General features: G+C 44.8%; 1 protein-coding gene across 3 annotated transcripts in view; it reads right to left on the bottom strand.

The window, feature by feature from the left end:
- Positions 1–22,726, bottom strand: part of LOC139273170 (synaptojanin-2-like) — a 222,482-nt gene that overhangs the window by 59,039 nt on the left and 140,717 nt on the right. For all 3 annotated transcript variants that reach the window (XM_070889701.1, XM_070889699.1, XM_070889700.1), the window contains 4 exons: positions 18,315–18,396; positions 12,907–13,059; positions 6,043–6,199; positions 5,650–5,841 (listed from right to left, as the gene is read on the bottom strand). In XM_070889701.1, coding sequence (XP_070745802.1) covers positions 5,650–5,841; positions 6,043–6,199; positions 12,907–13,059; positions 18,315–18,396 — 584 coding nt within the window. The remainder of the gene's footprint in view (positions 1–5,649; positions 5,842–6,042; positions 6,200–12,906; positions 13,060–18,314; positions 18,397–22,726) is intronic.

Below are 22,726 nucleotides of genomic sequence, written 5' to 3'. Positions count from 1 at the left end.
CTGGAGTTATTTCTGTGCAGTGACATGCATCAAGGTTCTCAGATGCAACACTGGAGGCTTTGGTGCAGGAGGAAGGACATGCAGTATCTCCGGGGCGGTGCTGATGCACAGGCAGTGGGAGGATGTTGCCGATAAGGTGAATGCGAGGAGCATAGCTGCAGTGCAGGAAGAAGTTCAATAATCTAATAATCAATCATCAAGGTAAGAACAATCTTAAAAAGTCATCTCACAACAGCAACAGCACTAACAGCCTCATCAACTGCTAAATACACAGCACTCCCATCCCCATCTGCAATCTTTGACAATCAGTATAGCACAGTTCCATTAATCATTGAATCTTACAGCACATAAGGAGGCCATTCGACCTGTCAAGCCTGTATCGGGTCTTTGAATGAGCTGTCCAATTTAGTCCCACACCACAGCTTTTTCCCCATAACTCTGCAAATTAGTCCTCTTCTTGTACATGTCCAATTGCCTTTTGAAAGTTCCTGTGGAATCTGCTTCCATCACTCATTCAAGTAGTGCGTTCCAGGTCTTCACTCTCTGTGTGAAATAGATTCTCATTTCCCCGCTAGTTCTTTTGTCGATTATTTTAAATCTGTGACCTCTGGTTACCAACCGACTTGCCAGAGGAAACAGTTTCTCCTTACTTGCTCTAGCAACACACTTCATAATTTTGAAAACCTCCTCTGCTCTAAGGAGAACAATCCCAGCTTCTCCAGTCTTTCCATAGAACTGAAGTCCTCATCCTGGTAAACCTCCTCTGTACCTTTCCCAAGGCCTAGACATCCTTCCTAAAATACGGCACCCAGAATTGTACACAATACTCCAGCTGAGGCTTAACCAGTGATTTATAAAGTTTTAACACAATTTCCTTGCTTTTATATTCAATGCACTTATTTACAAATCCAAGTATCCCATTCGCTTTCTTAACCATCTTATGAACTTTCCTTGCCACCTTCAAAGATTTTGCATGCCCCTCAAAATAGTACCATTTAGATTATACTGCCTCTCCATATTGTTCCTCCCAAAGTTCATCATTTCACACTTCGTCACATTAAATGATATCGGTCATGTATCTGTATCTGTCAGGGGTATGGTAGCCTAGTGGTTGTTACTGGACTAGTAATCTAGAGACCTGGACTAATGATCTTTGTTGGAGATAGTCATTGCCTGGCACTTGTATGGCACGAATGTTACTTGCTACTCATCAACCCAAGCCTGAATGTCGTCCAGGTCTTGCTGCATGCGGGCATGGACTGCTTTATTATCTGAGGAGTTGCTAAGTGGAACTGAACACTGTGCAATCATCAGTGAACAACCCCACTTCCACATTATGATGGAGGAAAAATCATTGATGAAGTAGCTGAAGATGGCTGTGCCTAGGACACTGCTTTGAGGAATTCCTGCAGTGATGTCCTGTGGCTGAGATGATCGGCCTCCAACAACCACAACCTTTGTGCTAGGTATGACTCCAGCCAATGGAGTGTTTTCCCCCCCGATTCCTATTGACTTCAATTTTACTAGGGCTCCTTGATGCCACACTCGGTCAAATGCTGCCTTGATGTCAAGCTGTGGCTACAGCAATTGACATAGCTTGGTAACCACATGCTTGGTGAAGCAAAGGTGCCTCACACATTGCTCCTCATTGAAATCGAGGTCAGAGATGTGCTCCCTGAAGACTCTCGATGTATACGGCCTCCTGCAGAGTGCACAGCCCCTCCTCCTCCCATTTCTGGCAGCTCGTCCTGCTCTGTGATGTCTTCCTTTATGCTCACAGTCTATTCCCAGAGGCAGCCCGACCAAGCTACCCATATCTGGAGCTAGATAATTTGTGAAGGGAACAACAAGAGTGCAAGAGCAGGCGGACTTCTCTCTGCAGACAAACTGAACTTTGAACAATCAGCAGAAATTGCCCAGAAGTCAAGCAGCAGCCAAAAGTAATAATCCAGCAATTTACCTGCAAGTGCTAGGGCCTTCACTCTGGCTACCATCATGACCTGCTAAGCGAGATCAGCTTGTGGCATCCGCTTCACTGGGGCTTTTCAAAGTGGCAATGGCGACCTGCACCAAGGTAATAATTTCCCTCCTCCAAATCTTGCCAGCGTGCAATCATTTCACGAGTGCTCCATTTCCCATACCTTGTGGACCACTTGCCATACCTCTGGAGCCTCTTATCAACAAGTACAGACATTGATGACGAGATTCAACATTGCCTCCAGTGCAGCCTTTGGCCACCTGAGGAAAAGAGTGTTCAAAGACCAGGCCCTCAAATCTGCCACCAAGCTCATGGTTTACAGGGCTGTAGTAATACCCACCCTCCTGTATGGCTCAGAGACATGGACCATGTACAGTAGACACCTCAAGTCGCTGGAGAAATACCACCAACGATGTCTCCGCAAGATCCTACAAATCCCATGGGAGGACAGACGCACCAACATTAGTGTCCTCGACCAGGCCAACATCCCCAACATTGAAGCACTGACCACACTTGATCAGCTCCGCTGGGCAGGCCACATTGTCCGCATGCCAGACACGAGACTCCCAAATCAAGCGCTCTACTCGGAGCTCCTTCACGGCAAACGAGCCAAAGGTGGGCAGAGGAAACGTTACAAGGACACACTCAAAGCCTCTCTGATAAAATGCAGGATTGGAAGATTATGGGCAGAGCCTCCGCAATTTTCACTCTTACTTCCCTCAGCATCCTAGGATGCATCCCAGCAGGACTGGGTGACTTCTATATTGAGTGCTGCCAACCTTTTAAGTGCCTCCTCTGTATCTTTTATTATCCAATTCAATTTCTCTACTACCTCCTCCTTTATTACTACATTGACAGCATCCTCCTCTTCAGTGATTATTAATATTTTTCCAAGAATTTATTCATTTTTATTGCTCTTGATTTATTTGACGAGCTGTGGAAGATTGACAGGTCTTTGTACAAGGTAATGCTAGGTAGGTTAGCCATCCCAAGCTTTTAACAATGATACCTTTGCTTTGCTGAACACCTCCGTTCAATCTGCAAGCATGACCCTGAGCTTCGACTTTAATTCTCCATGCCACTCTGGCCTTTCCGTCCTTCGCCTCCTACACTGGTAGCTCAAGGAACAGCATCTCATCTTTCTATTAGGCACTTTACAGCCTTCCCAGCCTTAACATCGTTTTAACAACTTTAAATCTTCACCACTGCTCCCATTTTCTCGGCCATCAGGTGTTGGTAATGGAGGATGGCTGCAGCAGAGCTGCTGGGAGTGGGGGATGTGTGGGCTGGTGCTTGGGGTGGGGTCCCCTATCGGTACATGGCTAGTGAGGTGGCCTGCACCCCTGGGATCTACCTACCTTTCTCCGCCACAATCTCAGGCTACACGAGACTTCTCCCCTTTGCCAGATTTTTCATGCTTCCCTCCTTATCTGTTATTCTGCCGTAACCATTTACACCTCTAGACCCATCTTTTGTTTCTTTACTTTTCCCATTACCATCTCTTTTTGCTTTGCTCCATCTTCCATTTAGTCATTTAATCTCTCCCTGCCTATCACAGACTTTCCCTTTTGTTCTTTCCTCCCTCCATCCCTCACTCCCCTTTTCGCTGGCTCTGTATTTGCTTAAAAGCTGTCCATCTCGAACATCTTTCAGTTCTGACAAAAGGTTATCGACCTGAAACATTAACTCTGTTTCTCTCTCCACAGATGCTGCCTGACCTGCTGAAAGTTTTCCAGCATTTTCTGTTTTTATTTCAGATTACTAACAGCTACAATATTTTGATTTTGTTTTAACAATGATACTCTGCCACCAACTGCAAAAGATTTGCACAGTAGCATGGCGAATTCAGCTTTTCCTCCCTTGTTATGGGGACATTCGAGGTGCCCATGTCTCCCTGAATGAATGCTTAAAATAGGAAATCACCAAGTGAAGAACTGCAGCTCAAATCTTCGTGCCTTGTACCACAATACATTGGAGCTTCACATGTTGCAGCACGGTGCCAACCTAAAATGTAGAGTTTTTGAGAATACACATCAAGAGGATGTTGTTGTTCTGAGTTTGCTAGCTCAGTCCTCAGTAATACTGCAGCACATGTTTCTATACCAGCTTTGTTCTTCATTGTATTGCTTCTGTCTGTCTGTATTTCTAGACACTCACACTTAAATCTGAAATTCCCGTAGGAAACTATAGACCAGTTAGCCTAACATCTGTTGTTGGGGAAAATGCTGGAGTCCGTTATTAAGGAAGCAGTAGCAGGACATTTGGAAAAGCATGATTCAATCAAGCAGAGTCAACATGGTTTTACGAGAAGGAAATCATTTTTGACAAATTTGCTGGAGTTCTTTGAGGATGTAACGAGCAGGGTGGATAAGGGGGAACCAGTGGATGTGGTGTATTTGGATTTCCAGAAGGCATTTGATAAGATGCCACATAAGAGGTTACTGCACAAGATAAAAGTTCACAGGGTTGGGGTTAATATATTAGCATGGATAGAGGATTGGCTAACTAACAGAAAACAGAGTCGGGATGAATGGGTAATTTTCCAGTTGGCAAACAGTGACTAGTGGGGTGCCACAGGGATCGGTGCTGGGTCCTCAACTATTTACAATCTATATTAATGACTTAGATGAACGGATTAAGTGTAATGTAGCCAAGTTTGCTGATGATACAAAAATGGGTGGGAAAGAAAATTGTGATGAGGTCACAACAAATCTGCAAAGGGATATTTAGACAGGCTAAGTGAGTGGCCAAAAATTTGGCAGATGGAGTATAATGTGGGAAAATGTGAAGTTATTCACTTTGGCAGAAATAATAGAAAAGCAAATTGTAATTTAAATGGAGAAATATTGCAAAGTGCTGCAGTACAGAGGGACCTGGGGGTCCTTGTGCATGAAACACAAAAAGTTAGTATGCAGGTACAGCAAGTAATCAAGAAGGCCACTAGTCACTGTTGGCCTTTATTACAAGGTGGATAGAGTATAAAAGCAGAGAAGTCCTGCTACAGCTGTACAGGGTATTAGTGAGGCCACACCTGGAGTATTGCATACAGTTTTGGTCTCCGTACTTAAGGAAAGATATACTTGCATTGGAGGCTGTTCAGAGAAGGTTCACTAAGTTGATTCCGGAGCTAAGGGGGTTGACTTATGAGTAGGTTGGGCCTATACTCATTGGAGTTCAGAAGAATGAGAGGTGATCTTATTGAGACATATAAGGGGGCTCGACAAGGTGGATGCAGAGAGGCTATTTCCACTCATAGGGGAAACTAAAACTAGGGGACATAATCTCAGAATAAGGGGTCGCCCATTTAAAACTGAGAAAAGGAGGAATTTATTTTCTCTGACGGTTGTAAATCTATGGAATTCTCTGTCCCAGAGAGCTGTGGAGGCTGGGTCATTGAGTATATTTCAGGTGGAGATAGACAGATTTTTGAGCGATAAGGGAGTAAAGGGCTATGGGGAGCGGGCCAGGAAGTGGAGTTGAGTTCATGATCAGATCAGCCATGATTGTATTAAAGGATGGTGCAGGCTCGAGGGGCCAAATGACCTGCTCCTATTTCTTATGTTCTTATGTAATTTAAATAAATTGTAACATTAATTCTGTGAATGAAGAGTTGGGAATACTGAACATATTCAGGTAAGTATAAGTTTGAAAAGTGAAGTTCTGCAGCTTACCCTGGAATTTGGGATTTTCATTCTGTTTGAAAGCATCAAGTAACCATCTACTGAGCTCCACAATACTGAGCATGTTGCTTCTGAACTGTTTACCACCATTTACATTCCAGGTCCCCATGCTGATGCGAGCACACTTGACATTGGTGTATTCTATCTGGCGTTCACACATAGCTTGCAAAATCCCAGGAGGTGCTGCAGGACAATGGGACAATTAGAAATCATTTCATATTACTGATCTTTGATTAAAGCACAGGACATCACCATGGATGAAAAAAGCAGGAGAGAAGTCAAGGTACATTAATGACAGGCGTTTCACAGTCTTGAAAGTCATGGGAAAGAATAGGTTACAGTAGGAAACAGTGTGAGAAGTCTGTCATGAACACGGCTACTTACTGAAAAGTGCGCTGCTGTCCATCAGCATCCTCGCCTTATCTGCATAATCTTCACTGTAAAAGTCCCCCATGAGAAGCATATCAATAGCTTCCTGTTTAGCTCCATCAAAGAAATTGGCCTGGATCGTTCTGGACATAGAGCGTGCTCCATCCTTTACCTTGACGGATATAAGTACTTTATTAATGGAGTTTATAGCAACAGTTTCATCCTAATCCAATTTGCACAGTTCCTAACCTTTCAGGTCAGCTTAGCTCAGTTGGTAGCACTCTCAGCTGAATCCAAAGCTTATGGAATCATACCAGACTTGAAAGCACAATCTGGTTGCAATACCGAGGGACTGTTGCACTGTTCGAGGTGCCATCTTTTGAATGAGGCCAAGGCTGTGTCTGCCTGTTCAAGTGATGCAAAAGATCCCATGGCACTATTGGAAGGGGAGTAGGGAGTTCCCCCAGTGTCCTGACCAATAATCCTCCCTCAACCAACATCACCAAAAAATGATCATCATTCATTTGCTGTCTGTAGGAATATGCCGTGCTGTAGTCACCTACGTAAAAACAGCGACTGCATTTAAAAAAGTATAGTCATAAAGTGCACCTTGAAGATGTAATAAGATACTATATAAACACACAATCTTTTTTTCTATGTCAGAAATGATCCATAATCCTCAATAATGCAGATTCAATCACTCCATACATATAGGGGGCATTTTCAATTCACGTAGACATAAGTTTTGCCTTTAAAAGGCCCAAAATTCATGCCTTCATAAATTTGCATATACTATTAACAGATTACCAAGTTCTGCATATAAACCATCACAGATCAGTTATTGGCCCCAATATTAACACAGTGACGGGAACAGAGAGCGGGGGATCAGATAGCAGGCGTCGAACATGCAACATCACGGGACGCGTGGGAATGTCCGATTTCAACGGAGATGCCTCATTATCATTTTATTTCCGGATTTCGTTTCTGCACTGCACGAGTGGGCGTGACACGGACACACATGGTGCAATTTAAAGGCCCAAGTTCCGGGATGAAACGGAGGAGGAGGTTTACAGGGTCTGATAGTAAAACAGTAATGGGGAAGTGGTAAATGAGTGCAAGAGGAGGAAAGGCTGCTCCCAGATTGCTAATGTGTCTCTGGATGTGCTGCTGGCAGCAGTAAGGAGCAGGAGGTGGTGCTGTTCCCATCCGATGTGGAAAAGAACCTGCTGCCACACCAAGAACGCGGGCTGGAGATGCCAGAGGAGATCAGAAGCAGGAGTGTGACTGACTCCTAGGTCATGGAGTCAGTGCCACAAACAGTTTAATAACCTGACCAGGTCAGGAAAGGTGAGCTAACTTCCAGATGCTGCACTGCAACCGCTGTCACTTTGCCTTGTCAGTCCTACTCCATTCACGTCACTCCTCAGGCCCACATAATTCCAATGAGGCAGAGTCAATGCACCTCCTGTCACCGACTGCTTGGCATGGTCACCTCCTGTTTTCTTCCTCCACCATGGCCAGTGACCACAATTCTCATATGACCTCAGTCACCTCCAAGCACTCTCAGCACACATGCTGAAATGCCACTGTTAGCACAATCCTAAGGCATGTGCTTGATTCTCACCTTCACCATTTACACATTCCTCAGATCCGCTCATGGGTATGTTGTGCCACACTTGCAGGAAAAGAGCGTAAAAATGCCAGGGAGAGGGCGAGGATCAGTGGAGGATCCCAAGTAATTGTAGAGATTTCTCCAGCGGAGGAGGCACTTGACATCAGCGGGATATCAAGATCCCTCAGTGTTGAGGCTGGCGATCCAGTGGAGAAGGGCAACAAGATTAAACTTTCAAACTCGTATCTCCCACAAAGCAACTTCACTTTCAGTGGGCCTCACAACATTGACAACCCTTATGAAGTGTTTCATTTGAAGATCAACAGTCTCAGTCTCAAAGTGCTATCCCTTTCTTCTTGCCTCCTTATAAAGATCAAGAGCCCCTGACGGGCAAGGACGGAGACTTCTCAGAGGAGCGGATACCTTCTGAGGTTGCACCATCACATGACACAAATGTAACAGTTACCAACACAGATACCAGCAGCTTGGTTGGTCCACATGGACAGATAGATGGGATTACACTTGGTTAATCTCATGGCACAAGTGAGCAAGAGCAGAAAATGGTGGAAAGGAAAGCTGATGGGATTACACGCCAGAGAGCACTATCTTCTCCAAGCTCTGCTGATCATGACAGAGATGCAGAACCCCATGGCCAGCACTGAAAAGGAGAATGCTGGAGGCACAGCAGGAACTGACTCAGGTATCGGCAGACCTGCCAGGCACATTGTCCACAGTAGCAGAGAGTCTGGAAGAGTCCAACTCAAACATAAATGGGGTGATGCTGCAAGGCTTTTCAATTCTGCAATCCACCATGGGGCATGTAACAAGCTCTATGGAAACTGTAGCCGGCCGCTCAGGAGTCAGTGCTGACAGCCGTCTTACAGGCTCAGAAGGTGGCTTGCAGACTCTGGCCACGTGACTCGACCGAATTTGACAAGATTGTAAACCGACTAGATCAAGGCTTCCAAGGCAACACTGATTTCCTCAACTTTGTTCTCTCGCAGGACTGATGTGTCATTGCACCAGGGGATGGATGATGCTGGAGAGGGTGAGGCAAGTGCAGATGTTTCATAGAACATCTCATCCATTCTCACCCCCACAACCAATACCCAACATGGTGCCTCCACTCCAGCTGGTCCACACTGCCCCTGCAAAAGTGCAGGAGAAGCAGTCAAGAGCAAGGTCCTCACAGGCTCTAAAACCCAGAAGTCGTTGGCCAAGTGCAACTCAGGACACTGAGAAAGGTGAACAGCAGCCTGCCACCATCTCTACCAAGCGACAGGGGCAGAACTATGTAGAAATGGTGGGCATAGGAAGAGAAAGAATATATAAGCCAGAGTGTTAACACATGGATGTCACATTTTTTTTTTGTTAATCCAATTAATTTGCTCACTATTAAAAGTTAGCGGCAAGCACAAATGATTTCAAACTTGAAAAAAATTCACCATTTGCACTCTGGGAAGGAAGTGGAGCACTAAATCAGGTGCTCCACTTCCTTCTTGGAGTGTAATCGACAGCAGGCGGTGCGGTGAGGGGAGTTCAGCAGCGCTGCGCACTGGGCCGAGTGGCGCTGCCGCGTTGAAAGGTTCCTTCCTTCCCTTAAAGGGAAAGGCTATCGCTGCAGGCTTTGCAAAATAAAATCAAATTACTTGGACCCACGACAGCAGCCGCGATCCTGCACGATCAGCCCGGCAGTCAAGCAGAGTGCCGGGCTGATCGATCGCAGGCAGGAATCCACGAAAAAAGCAGGAAGAAAAAAAAAGGTACTTTAAAAAAAAAAACTTACCTTGGCCACCTCACCTTTAAGCATTGTCCCCGAAGCGGCCGACCGCCCGATGCACGCCTTCTGCGGCTGTCGGTGTTTTGGGGGCGGAAGGCAATTTCAGGTCCGGGGCTCTACCAGGGTGGTGCGCACGGTGATGATGTCACAATCTCTGGGCAAAGGAGATCGGGGCCCCATGCCGTAGCACTGTGGCAAATCTCCCGCCGAATATGGCAGGAGTCATAGAAACATAGAAAATAGGTGCAGGAGTAGGCCATTCGGCCCTTTGAGCCTGCACCACAATTCAATAAGATCATGGCTGATCATTCACCTCAGTACCCTTTCCTGCTTTCTCTCCATACCCCTTGATCCCTTTAGCCGTAAAGGCCATATCCAACTCCCTCTTGAATATATCTAACGAACTGGCATTAACAACTCTCTGCGGAAGAGAATTCCACAGATCAACAACTCTGAGTGAAGAAGTTTCTCCTCATCTCGGTCCTAAGTGGCTTACCCCTTATCCTTAGACTGTGACCCCTGGTTCTGGACGCCCCCAACATTGGGAACATTCTTCCTGCATCTAGCGTGTCCAGTCCCGTCAGAATTTTATATGTTTCTATGAGATCCCCTCTCATTCTTCTAAACTCCAGTGAATACAGGCCCACTTGATCCAGTCTCTTCTCATATGTCAGTCCTGCCATCCAGGGCATCTGTCTGGTGAACCTTCATTGCACTCCCTCAATAGCAAGAACGTCCTTCCTCAGATTAGGAGACCAAAACTGAACACAATATTCCAGGTGAGGCCTCACCAAGGCCCTGTACAATTGCAGTAAGACCTCCCTGCTCCTATATGCAAATCCCCTAGCTATGAAGGTCAACATGCCATTTGTCTTCTTCACTGCCTGCTGTACCTGCATGCCAACTTCCAATGACTGATGTACCATGACACCCAGGTCTCGTTGCACCTCTGCCACCATTCAGATAATATTCTGCCTTCATGTTTTTGCACCAAAGTGGATAACCTCTTTTTATCCACATTATACTGCATTTGCCCATTCACCTAACCTGTCCAAGTCACCCTGCAGACTTTAAGCATCCTCCTCACAGCTCACACCGCCACCCAGCTTAGTGTCATCTGCAAACTTGGAGATATTACTCTCAATTCCTTCATCTAAATCATTAATGTATATTGTAAATAGCTGGGGTCCCAGCACTGAGCCCTGCGGCACACCACTAGTCACTGCCTGCCATTCTGAAAAGGACCCGTTTATCCCGACCCTCTGCTTCCTGTCTGCCAACCAGTTCTCTATCCACATCAGTATATTACCCCCAATACCATGTGCTTCAATGTCATCGCCGTGCCCGGTCACAAAGCCATTTGGGCCCCCCAACGGGAGGAGCAAAGGCACCCAATTTGACCCCCAATGATTCCACAGATCTTTTTTCTCATCTACACGCTGCCACTCGACAACATTATCTGAAAACACGTTGGGTAGCACAGGTACGCTGGCAACACCCAGTTTGATCTCACCACCACCTGTTCTGACCCCTTCATTGTCTTTGATTTGTCAGACTGCTTGTTCAACATCCAGCACTGAATGAGCAGAAATTTCTTCCAACTAAATATTGGGAAGACCAAAACCATTGTCTTCGGTCCTCTCCACAAACTCCGTTCCCTAACCACCGACTCCATCTCTTTTCCTGCCAACTGTCTGAGGCTGAACCAGACCGTTCACAACCTTGGTGTCATATTTGATCCTGAGATAAGCTTCCCAACACATATCTGCTCCATCACCTTTACCACCTACCCCCACATCTAACATCGCCCAATTCTGACCCTACCACAACTCATCTGCTGCTGAAACCCCATCCATGCCTTTGTTACCTCTGGACTTGACTATTGCAATGCTATCTTGGCCGGTCTCCCATGTTCCAGCCAACATAAAGTTGAGCTCATCCAAAACTCTGCTGCCAATGTCATAACTTGCACCGTCCCATTCACCCATCACCCCTGTGCTCGCTGACTTACATTGGCTCACAGACCTTCAATGCCTCGACTTTAAAATTCTCATCCTTGTTTTCAAATCCCTCCATGTCCTCTTTCCTCCCTATTGCTGCATTCTCCTCCAGCCCTACAACTCTCCAAGTCTCTGCGCTCTTCCAACTCTGGCCTCGTGCGCATCTCCAATTTTAATCGCTCCACCATTGGTGGCTGTGCCTTCAGCTGCCTCGGCCCTAAGCTCTGGAATTCCCTTCCTAAACCTCTCCGCCTCTCTCTCCTTCTTTAAGACGTTATCTCTTTAACCAAGCTTTTGGTCACCTGTCCTTATATTTTTCCTTATGTGGCTCGGTGTCAAATTTTGTTTGATAACGTTCCTGCGAAGTGTCTTGGGACATTTTACTACATTAAAGGCGCTATATAAGTGTAAGCTTTTGCTGTTGTTGTACCCCCTTTAAATTGTGGCAATAGGGTGCAGCCAAGGCAACCAAGACAGATGATCCATAGGTTTTTATACATTACTCTCTAGTAATATTAAGTAATTGAATTCCCTCCAATTATCTCCGTCTCTTCTGAAGGAGCTGACATCCTGGGGTAGGATTCAGTGGAGGCCAACTGTACTCAGGGCCTTATTGGAGTGGACATACTGGAGTGGACATTCTTCATGTACAATTGTAGGAACAACAAACGGCAGTTGCTTAAGCAGCTATAGAATAGAATCATAGAAATTTACAGCACAGGAGGAGGCCATTCCGGCCCATCATATCCGCGTCGGCCAACAAAGAGCTATCCAGCCTAATCCAACTTTCCAGCTCTTCGTCCATAGCCCTGTAGGTTACGGCACTTTAAGTGCACATCCAAGTACTTTTTAAACTGTGGTGAGGGTTCCTGCCTCTACCACCCTTTCAGGCAGTGAGTTCCAGACCCCATCACCCTGTGTGTGAAGAAATTTCCCCTCGTATCTCCTCTAAACCTTCCCCCAATTACTTTAAATCTATGTCCCCTGGTTGTTGACCCCTCTGTCAAGAGAAACAGGTCCTTCTTATCCTCTCTAACCAGGTCCCTCATAATTTTATACACCTCAATCAGGTCTCCCCTCAGTCTCCTCTGTTCCAAAAAAAACAGACCCAGCATCTCCAATCTTTCCTCATAGCCAAAATTCTCCAGTCCAGGCAGCACTAAATAGCTACACTTACACAATTTTCAGCAAGACTCACTGGATAATGAGTAGGAACCCTGGCTAACTACTTTTTCCGAACCCAGGGTGGAATGAAATCAACTGTAGTACTGCTAATGTCTCAGTCTGCAGAGACCAGGCACTATACTTGAAACATTTTGGTCTGTCCGGCTCAGGTTACACTGGGCAGTGCATTTACCAATTGATGGGGAGCCTAAATAATGGATTTTTATAAGTGACTTGCTCTGAAATGGCAAAAAAAAAACTTTATTGCATAAATAGCCTGGTTTAAAAAAAAACATTCTTAAAATGCACTCCATTTATATTACCTTCATTTTTCCCTCTCGTGCACGACTTCCTGTAAAGATCTTGCTTAAATTATGTCCATTCAATGACCACATTGTCTTGTAGAATTCCACAAAACGTTCCACTACAGTCTTCTTACTCGCCATTCCCAGGCTCTCTAGCTGGCTGTACAGAACCTGTGAAGAGCAAAGAGCGTGACTCCAGAGAAACGTAACAGCCTCGACAGCTTTGTTTCAAGTATCCAACAAATGTTAGCTGAAATTATTTTTATGGTCCTCATTTTTGACTGATCTTTATTTTCTAAATCGCCACAGGACATAAGCTGAGTACACAGTCCTCAGTCAATGCTGTGTTTAAGCTTGGTGGGAGGCAATAGACAATGACCCATATGACATCTTTTGCCCCTGTCGGGAAATGCATTGCATTTGCATGTTCCGACAGCATGGTGGAGGGCAGGAACGCGCTGTGGGGAAAACTGGGCGCAAACCTATATCCTACTGCACTGTGCCATTAACAGGTTGGAGAGGAGCTACATGTAAAATACAGATACACACACACACATATATTATATATGAAAAGAATCTTTGCTTGTAAGAGATTCTAAATGTAGTGTTATTTTACAAGATTTATACAAATTCATGATTTTAAGGGGGTGAAATTGGTCACCGCGGGAGAAGAGATCTGGGGATTGGCATCCACGATTAACCTGCGCCCGTTGATTGCAATGTAGATAGCACATAAAATCTGTGCTGCCTGCTAATTAATAGGATTTCTGAGTGCAGCCAGTGCTTCCACGCTGTTCATTGGCTGCGCGCATGAGGAGAGTTCCCGATATCGGGAGTGTGCACAGCGCTACTTAAAAGCAGCCAGGACCCCTAAAGTGCATTGTGGCTGCAAATTGAATGGAAATCGTCTGCGAGGTTAATTGGCAGAAGCTGGCAGAGAATGTGCACCAAGGTTCTCTGCCGCTGCACCACAGGTCTTGGTGCAGGAAGTAGATAGCAGGAGGGACATTCTGTATCCCTTAAGGAGGTTGGAAACCTTTCAGGCACCTGATGCGCAGGCAGTGGAGGAGGTTGCCGTTGAGGTGAATGCGAGGAGCATGGTGCCTTGGATGTGGATGCATTGCAGGAAGAAGTTCAATGATCTGACCAGAGTTATCAAAGTAAGAACAATTTTTAAATAGCTTCTCATAACAGCTGCACCACCCATAGCCTCATCAACTGCTGAATTCACAGCACTCCCATTCCCCACAACCGGTGACAATTAGAATAGCACAGTTCACCCTCACACATTAAGCATAGTTACACATACTTGGCAGCTATTCAATCATGAGAGCCACATTACCCAACCATCTTACAAGACTCTCACTAACACATTTCCCTTTTTTTTTGCAGGAGGAAGTGGTACAGAAGGCAACAGACTGCCACCAGTGGAGGAGTACCGCGACTGCACATCCTTCCCCTCCATGGAGGAGAAGGCGATCCCCATAATGGGAAGAGGCAGAGCAGAGGCCGTGGCCACTGGTGACGCTGGAGGACACACCGAGCAGATTCTCTCTCTTCTCACTTCTCCCTCAGCCCACACACTCTGCATGACAAGCTGCAGATGATGCTGACAGGTACTTCTTCCTCCATGCTCTCCCTGCACCACAGCCTAACTCTTGTCCCTTTTTCATTTCAGCTCGCCAGGATGTGGAAGTCCCTCAGTCAGTGAAGGAAGATCATTTGGCCTCACTCCCTCAGCCGCCAGCACACGTACAGACACTGTGCGGAATTTAGAGCCTAATGGGCATACACCAAGAATTGCTTGGTGCACTGGGAAGCTTGCTGGAGAGCTTGCACACAATGTCACGGAGCATGGTGTCCACCTCCAACCTGCTGTAGGACTTCGCACAGGGCTTGGAGCCCATCCTTGGTGCAACTCATGACAAATCAAACAACTTCCATCGCAGCACAAAATGCTGCATAAAAGCTCAGATGGTTGCCATCTCCTGGTTCTGGGTGCCTCTGTTGAAAGGAGCTACCAGGGGATCGCAGAACTCTATTCTCCAACAGAGCACTAAGCGTGCTGAAGCACCACAGCAGGAGAGTGGGATTGGCTCCATGGAAGAACAACCTGCTCTCCTTTTTCAAGATGACAACATATCTGGTCCCACACCTGCCACTTTGCCAGTTGCCTTGCATCATGCCGGTTAGCCAGACAGTGCAGAGCAACTCAAAGTCGTCCTCCACGGTCAACTGCACACACAATGGAAGCTCAGCTGCCTTCAAGCCCACAAGCTCCAGCCATTGGGGAAGCACCTCATAGGAGCACCAAGATAATTCAAGGAATACGAAAAATAGGCACTAAGGTAATGCACAAGGCAGAATAGTTCCATTTTGTGTACAGTTTGAGATTATTGATTTGCTAAATTTTGTTTTGGATTTGCAGTTGGTGTTGGCTTTTTACGTTTAAAGTCAATTCAGGGGAAAACCAATTAGTATTGAGTAGAAGCGTGAGATGGTGGTTGTAAGAAAATAAGTTCGGAGAGTGGGACTGCAGGTAAACGGGGTCTTGGAGTTGTGGTTAGTGGTGAAAAATGGGCATTATGCGGTCCAATTTAACCCCCTAGGTCTCTACACTATCAGGCAGATAAGACAGCCATCAACGGAGGTCCCAACAGCAAGCAGCTCCAAAGAGTCCAACATGTATCGGTATCCTTCCTTATCATGGATGTTGCTCAGTGATGTCCAGGTGGATACTTGCAGACTAGCCAAATACTGCTGCCCAAGCTTAATACTTTGATATGCAATAATGTAGTACATTCCAGACCATATTAACTCGCTGAGTAAAAATTAATTCTCCTCATCTCCCTCTGGCTTTTCTGCCAATTATTTTAAATATGTCCACTGGATACGAACCCTCCTGCCAGTGGAAACAGTTTCTCCCAATCTACTCTATTAAAATCCCTCATAATTTTCAACACTATCGTGCTGCATTATGGGCAGTTTTTTGCTGCAGACTTATACCCATTAGGAAGTAGGTTGAGGCTACCCAAATGAATTTCACTCAAGAAACTTAAGCTTGGAAAGAAAGAAGATCTTTACCTGGACACGAAAAGTGAAAGTGTGGTATTCTTTGATTATTTTATTTATTTTCTGATGCTATTTTTCCCCACAGCATTTACTTTCACCTATTTTTTGGACTCTAAAGCTGGTTTTCTACTGAGTTCTGATTTGGATGAATTCCTTGTCTGTCTAACCTACTCGTTGGAGTTCAGAAGGATGAGGGGTGATCTTATAGAAACATTTAAAATAATGAAAGGGATAGACAAGATAGAGGCAGAGAGGTTGTTTCCACGGGTCGGGGCGACTAGAACTAGGGGGCACAGCCTCAAAATACGGGGGAGCCAATTTAAAACCGAGTTGAGAAGGAATTTCTTCTCCCAAAGGGTTGTGAATCTGTGGAATTCTCTGCCCAAGGAAGCAGTTGAGGCTAACTCATTGAATGTATTCAAGTCACAGATAGATAGATTTTTAACCAATAAGGGAATTAAGGGTTATGGGGAGCGGGCGGGTAAGTGGAGCTGAGTCCACGGCCAGATCAGCCATGATCTTGTTGAATGTGGAGCAAGCTCGAGGGGCTAGATGGCCTGCTCCTGTTTCTAATTCTTATGTTCTTATGTAATGGCCATGACAGTATTCATTTTATATTCTGATCTCTTGATCTGCAATATATTTTGTTATTCAATTTTGAATCTGGTATAATCTAATGGCTAGAGGTTAGATACGAGCAGAAAGTTGCAACGGAACATTGCTAGATTAAGTGAGTGGGCAAAACTGTGGCAGATGGAGTTCAGCATGGGGAAGTGTGAGGTCATCCACATTGGACCCAAGAAAGACAGATCAGAGTATTTTCTAAATGGTGAGAAGCCAGGAGCTGTGGAGGAGCAGAGAGATTTCGGGGTCCAAATACAGAACTCACTAAAAGCTCGTGGACAGGTACAAAAAATAATTTTAAAGGTTAATGGAATATTGGTCTTTATTACATAAGAACATAAGAAATAGGAGCAGGAGTAGGCCATATGGCCCCTCGAGCCTGTTCTGCCATTCAATAAGATCATGGCTGATCTGATCATGGACTCAGCTCCACTTCCCTGCCCCCTCCCCATAACCCCTTATCATTTAAGAAACTGTCTATTTCTGTCTTAAATTTATTCAATGTCCCAGCTTCCACAGCTCTCTAAGGTAGCGAATTCCACAGATTAACAATCCTCAGAAAAAATTTCTCCTCATCACTGTTTTAAATGGGCGGCCCCGTATTCTAAGATCATGCCCCCTAGTTCTAGTCTCCCCCATCAGTGGAAACACCCTCTCTGTATCCACCTTGTCAAGCCCCCTCATAATCTTATACGTTTCGATAAGATCACCTCTCATTCTTCTGAATTCCAATGAGTAGAGGCTCAACCTACTCAACCTTTCCTCATGTCAACTCCCTTATCCCTGGAATCAACCTAGTGAACCTTTTCTGAACTGCCTCCAAAGCAAATATAACCTTTCATAAATATGGAAACCAAAACTGCATGCAGTATTCCAGGTGTGGCTTCACCAATACCCTGAATAACTGTAGCAAGACTTCCCTGCTTTTATACTCCATCCCCTTTGCAATAAAGGCCAAGATTCCATTGGCCTTCCTGATCACTTGCTGTACCTGCATACTATCCTTTGGTGTTTCATCGAGGGGACTGGAATATAAAGGGGTGGAAGTATTGCTGTAGTTATATACAGCTGTGGTTAGACCCCACCTGGAGTGCTGTGTCCAGTTCTGGGTACCACACCTCGAAGGATATATTGGCCTTGGCGGGGAGGGGGGGGGGGGGTGCAGCGCTGATTCACCAGAATGATATCAGGGCTAAAAGGGTTAAATTATGATGACAGGTTGTATGATTATTCTTGTATTCCCTGTCGTATTGAAGATTAAGGGATGATCTAATTGAGGTGTTGAAGATGATTAAAAGATTTGATAGGGCAGATTGAGAGAAACTAATTCCTGTGGTGGGGAGTCCAGAACAAGGGAGCATAACCTTACAATTAGAGCTAGGCCTTTCAGGGGTAATGTCAGGGAACACTTCTTTCACAAAGGATTGTGGAAATCTGGAACTCTCTTCCCCAAAAAGCTGTTAAGGCTACATCAATTGAAAATTTAATAACGGAGATTGATAAATTTGTTAGGCAAGGATATTAAGGGTTATGGAACCAAGGCGGGTAGATGGAGTTCAGATACAGATCAACCATGATCTAATTGAATGGTGGGACAGGCTCAAATTGCCTACTCCTGTACCTATGCTCGTATAATGTTATATATTAATAAAAAAAGCTCTATAACAATAAACCAATATCGCCTTCAAACTCTCCCTCAGTCAATTTTCCTCAATTACTAAAATAATTACCTCCAATGCCACGTAAGACTGGACACCGTTGGTTCGATCTAGACAATCAAGGCAGTTGGTTCTGAGCGTTCCTGACTGAAAACTTAAAAAAAATATATAGTTAATATTAGAAGCTTAAGTTTTACTTTCTGTAAAATAAATAGAAAGTTGTTCAGTCTTGAGGCTGCAAACTCCAATACCCCTCTGACACCAGAAGATGGAGTCAGCAGTATGCTGTTCAGGATCATATGCAGAAACAGACCAGCATCAATGGTATTGTAATTTATGGTAGCAATGAATTTTCAGCAATAGCGTACTTTTCTGAAGAACCAAGAATTTTCATGCTGTACCGGAAGATTTGAAAACCGAGATGATTATTGAACAAAGAGACTACTGACACAGAAGTGTGCATCAACTTCAGTCTTAGTTGCCACAACTATAAAGGGATATAAACCCAGTGACATAATTAATACAAATTTAAACATATGTCAAATGTTTAAATCATTAAAAAACATTATTTTAATTCTTGCACTGGTTAAAAAAAAACGCCGTATGCCTGCTTTTACCAGGCGTAAGGGTTTTAAGGGCTTTTGCTGGGCAGAAATTGGGCAAATAGCCCGAACTCTGCACCAGTGAAAGTGATGTTGCAGCAGATGCAAAGGATCAGTGCAAGCGAAACTTGACAGATCGCAGGTTCTGGGTTTTCGCACATGCGCAGCGCATACGGAAACCCGGAACTTGGGCCATTCTGAGCACTTATAACGGCGTACACTGTCCGTACGCAGTCATCAGCCCCAGAGAATCCGGGCCATGAGGTTCATTGTTGTCCTATTGTAAAATGGGAACCGGTGACAGGGACATATAGCTACAGTTTGCCCACACCACATTGCCCACATTGAAAATGGCATCCCTGGTAGGGCAACAGGAATGGAAATCAATTTAATATTTTTTTTAATGGAATCACCAAATTGTTGGTTTTAAATGCCCTCTGCTGCTCACAATAAGCAAGTAATATTGTTGGTTTTGTCCTATATATTTGAAAGAGGTTCAACAGTTTAAATGAGATAGCTAATTAATTACCTCTAGTTGTTTCCTATTATATTTAAATTTTATTAGAAAAATTAGTAAGGAAAGCGTGCTGTGCCCTAAACTTAAGTGTATCCCCTCCCTCCTCTAATGAAGACTGAGCCGAGATCTGGAACTCTGTGCACAAACATTGGTGCTCTGATTTGCCATACGATTGTCTCATTTGTTAGTAATATAACTTAATTGCCCAGAGAACTTACACAAAAACTGAACAGAAACTATATTCTTTATTACACCCTCAGTATAAATATTTGCTCAGCTAGTGTCAAAGTACTAAAATGAACACCAGTCGTACAAAGTCAGCCACAAACCAAAGAGTAACATTTATACTTGAAACCTGTGCCTTAAGTCAATATTTCCCTTTATAGATGAATAATTTTAACAATTATTTATAATTTACATTGAATTAAAAGGATTTATGAAAGGGAAATCATGCTTGACAAATCTTCTAGAGTTTTTTGAGGATGTAACGAGCAGAATGGATAAGGGAGAACCAGTGGATGTGGTGTATTTGAACTTTCAAGGTCCCACACAAGAGATTAGTGTGCAAAATTAAGGCACATGGTATTGGGGGTAATGTATTGACGTGGATAGAGAAGTGGTTGGCAGACAGGAAGCAAGAGTGGGAATAAACAGGTCCTTTTCAGAATGGCAGGAAGTGACTAGTGGGGTGCCGCAGGGTTCAGTGCTGGGACCCCAGCTATTTACAATATACATTAATGATTTAGATGAAGGAATTGAATGTAATATCTCCAGATTTGCAGATAACACTAAGCTGGGTGGCAATGTGAGCTGTGAGGAGGATGCTAGGAGGCTGCAGGGGGACTTGGACAGGTGATGTGAATGGGCAAATGCATGGCAGATGCAGTATCATGTGGATAAATGTGAGGTTATCCACTTTGGTTGCAAAAACAGGAAGGCAGATTATCTGAATGGTGACAGATTAGTAAAAGGGGAAGTGTAACGAGACCTGGGTGTCATGGTACATCAGTCATTGAAGGTAGGCATGCAGGTACAACAGGCAGTAAAGGCAGCAAATGACATGCTGGCCTTCATAGCGAGGGGATTTGAGTATAGGAGCAGGGAGGTCTTACTGCAGTTGTACAAGGCCTTGGTGAGACCACATCTTGAGTGTTGTGTGCAGTTTTGGTCTCCTAATCTGAGGAAGGACATTCTTGCTATTGAGGGAGTGCAGCAAAGGTTCACCAGACTGATTCCCGGGATGGCAGGACTGACAAATGAAGAAAGACTGGATCGACTAGACTTATATTCACTGGAATCTAGAAGAATGAGGGGGGATCTCATAGAAACATAACATTTTGATGGGATTGGACAGGTTAGATGCAGGAAGAATGTTCCCAATGTTGGGGAAGTCCAGAACCAGGGGTCACAATCTAAGGATAAGGGGTAAGCCATTTAGGACCGTGATGAGGAGAAACTTCTTCACTCAGAGAATTGTGAACCTGTGGAATTCTCCACCACAGAAAGTTGTTGAGGCCAGTTCGTTAGATATATTCAAAAGAGAGTTAGATGTGGCCTTTACAGCAAAAGGGATCAAGGGGTATGGAGAGAAAGCAGGAATGGGGTACTGAAGTTGCATGATCAGCCATGATCATATTGAATGGTGGTGCAGACTCGAAGGGCCGAATGGTCTACTCCTGCATCTACTTTCTATGTTACAACTGGCTATGGTCTGAAACCTGGAAGCAATCCAATATTATATGATGATTAGGTGTGCCGCATGATATCAATGCCAAGTTGATGATCATCTCCACCTCCTTCTGAGGTCCCCACCACCACAGAAGCCAGTCTTCAGCCAATTCAATTCCCTCCCCGTCATATCAGGAAAGATTATGGGTCCTGACAATATCCCAGCTGTCTTGCTCCAGAAGTAGCTGCGCCTCTAGCCAAACTGTACAGCTACAACGCTGGCATCGACCTGACAAAGTGGAAAATTGCCCAGGTATGTCCTGTCCACAAAAAGCAAGACAAATACAATCCGGTCAATTACTGCCCGATCAGCCTACTCTCAATCATCAAAAAATGATGGAAGGGGTCATTGACAGTGCCATTAAGCAGCACTTACTCACCAATAACCTGTCCACCGATGCTCAGTTTGGGTTCTGCCAGGACCACTCGGCTCCAGACCTCATTACAGCCATGGTCCAAACATGGACAAGAGAGTTAAATTCCAGAGGTGAGGTGAGAGTGACTGCCCTTGACATCAAGGCAGCATTTGAGCGAGTGTGGCATCAAGGAGCCCTAGTAAAACTGAAGTCAATAGGAATCAGGGGGAAAACTCACCACTGGCGTGAGTCATACCTAGCACAAAGGAAGATGGTTGTGGTTGTTGGAGGTCAATCATCTCAGTCCCAGGACATCTCTGCAGGAGTTCCTCAGGGCAGTGTCCTAGCCCATGTCCTAGGCCCAACCATCTTCAGCTGCTTCATCAATGACCTTCCCTCAATTATAAGGTCAGAAATGGGGATGTTCACTGATGATGGCACAGTGTTCAGTTCCATTTTCAACTCATCAGATAATGAAGCAGTCCATGCCTGCATGCAGCAAAAGCTGGACAACATTCAGCTGATAAGTGGCAAGTAACATTAGCGCCAGGCGATGACTATCTCCAACAAGTGAGAGTCTAACCACCTCTCCTTGATATTCAATGGGATTACCAATGTCAAATCCCCCAACAAATTAACATCGACCAGAAACTTAACTGATCCAGCCACATAAATACTGTGGCTACAAGAGCAGGTCAGAATCTAAATATTGAGCAGCTAGTGATTCACCTCCTGACTCCCCAAAGCCTTGCCATCATCTACAAGGCACAAGTCAGAGGTGTGATGGAATACTCTCTACTTGCCTAGATGAGTGCAATTCTAACAATACTCAAGAGCCTCAACACCATCCAGGGCTAACCAGCCCACTTGATTTGCACGAGGATATGTAAATGTAAATGCTAATTTAAAGGAACTGTGCCACACATTTTTCATTCATCTGTTAAAGTTTAATAAATACCTCCTCTGATGAATCAATTGGCAACTACATTGCACAGTGTGGAAGTGAACCGGGTCCAATCCCAGTCTGCACTTTCAGCTGAATGCAGTCCAGAGTCAGCAGAGAAGGTTAAGAGGCTATTTTTCGAGGTGTTCAAAATTATGAGAGCATTTGATAAAAATAAACTAATTCCACTGGCAATTGAGTCAGTAACCAGAGGACACATTTAAGACAATTGGCAAAAGAGCCAAAGGCAACATGGAGAATTTTTTTTACACAGCATGTTTTAATGATGCGGTATGAACTGCCTGAAATTGTGGTGGAAGCAGATTCAATAGTAACGT

The sequence above is a fragment of the Pristiophorus japonicus genome, chromosome 9 (assembly GCF_044704955.1).
Source record: "Pristiophorus japonicus isolate sPriJap1 chromosome 9, sPriJap1.hap1, whole genome shotgun sequence".
Lineage (NCBI taxonomy): Eukaryota > Metazoa > Chordata > Chondrichthyes > Pristiophoridae > Pristiophorus > Pristiophorus japonicus.
The sequence above is the reverse complement of the archived record's forward strand: the minus strand, read 5'-3'. Positions and strand labels throughout refer to the sequence as shown.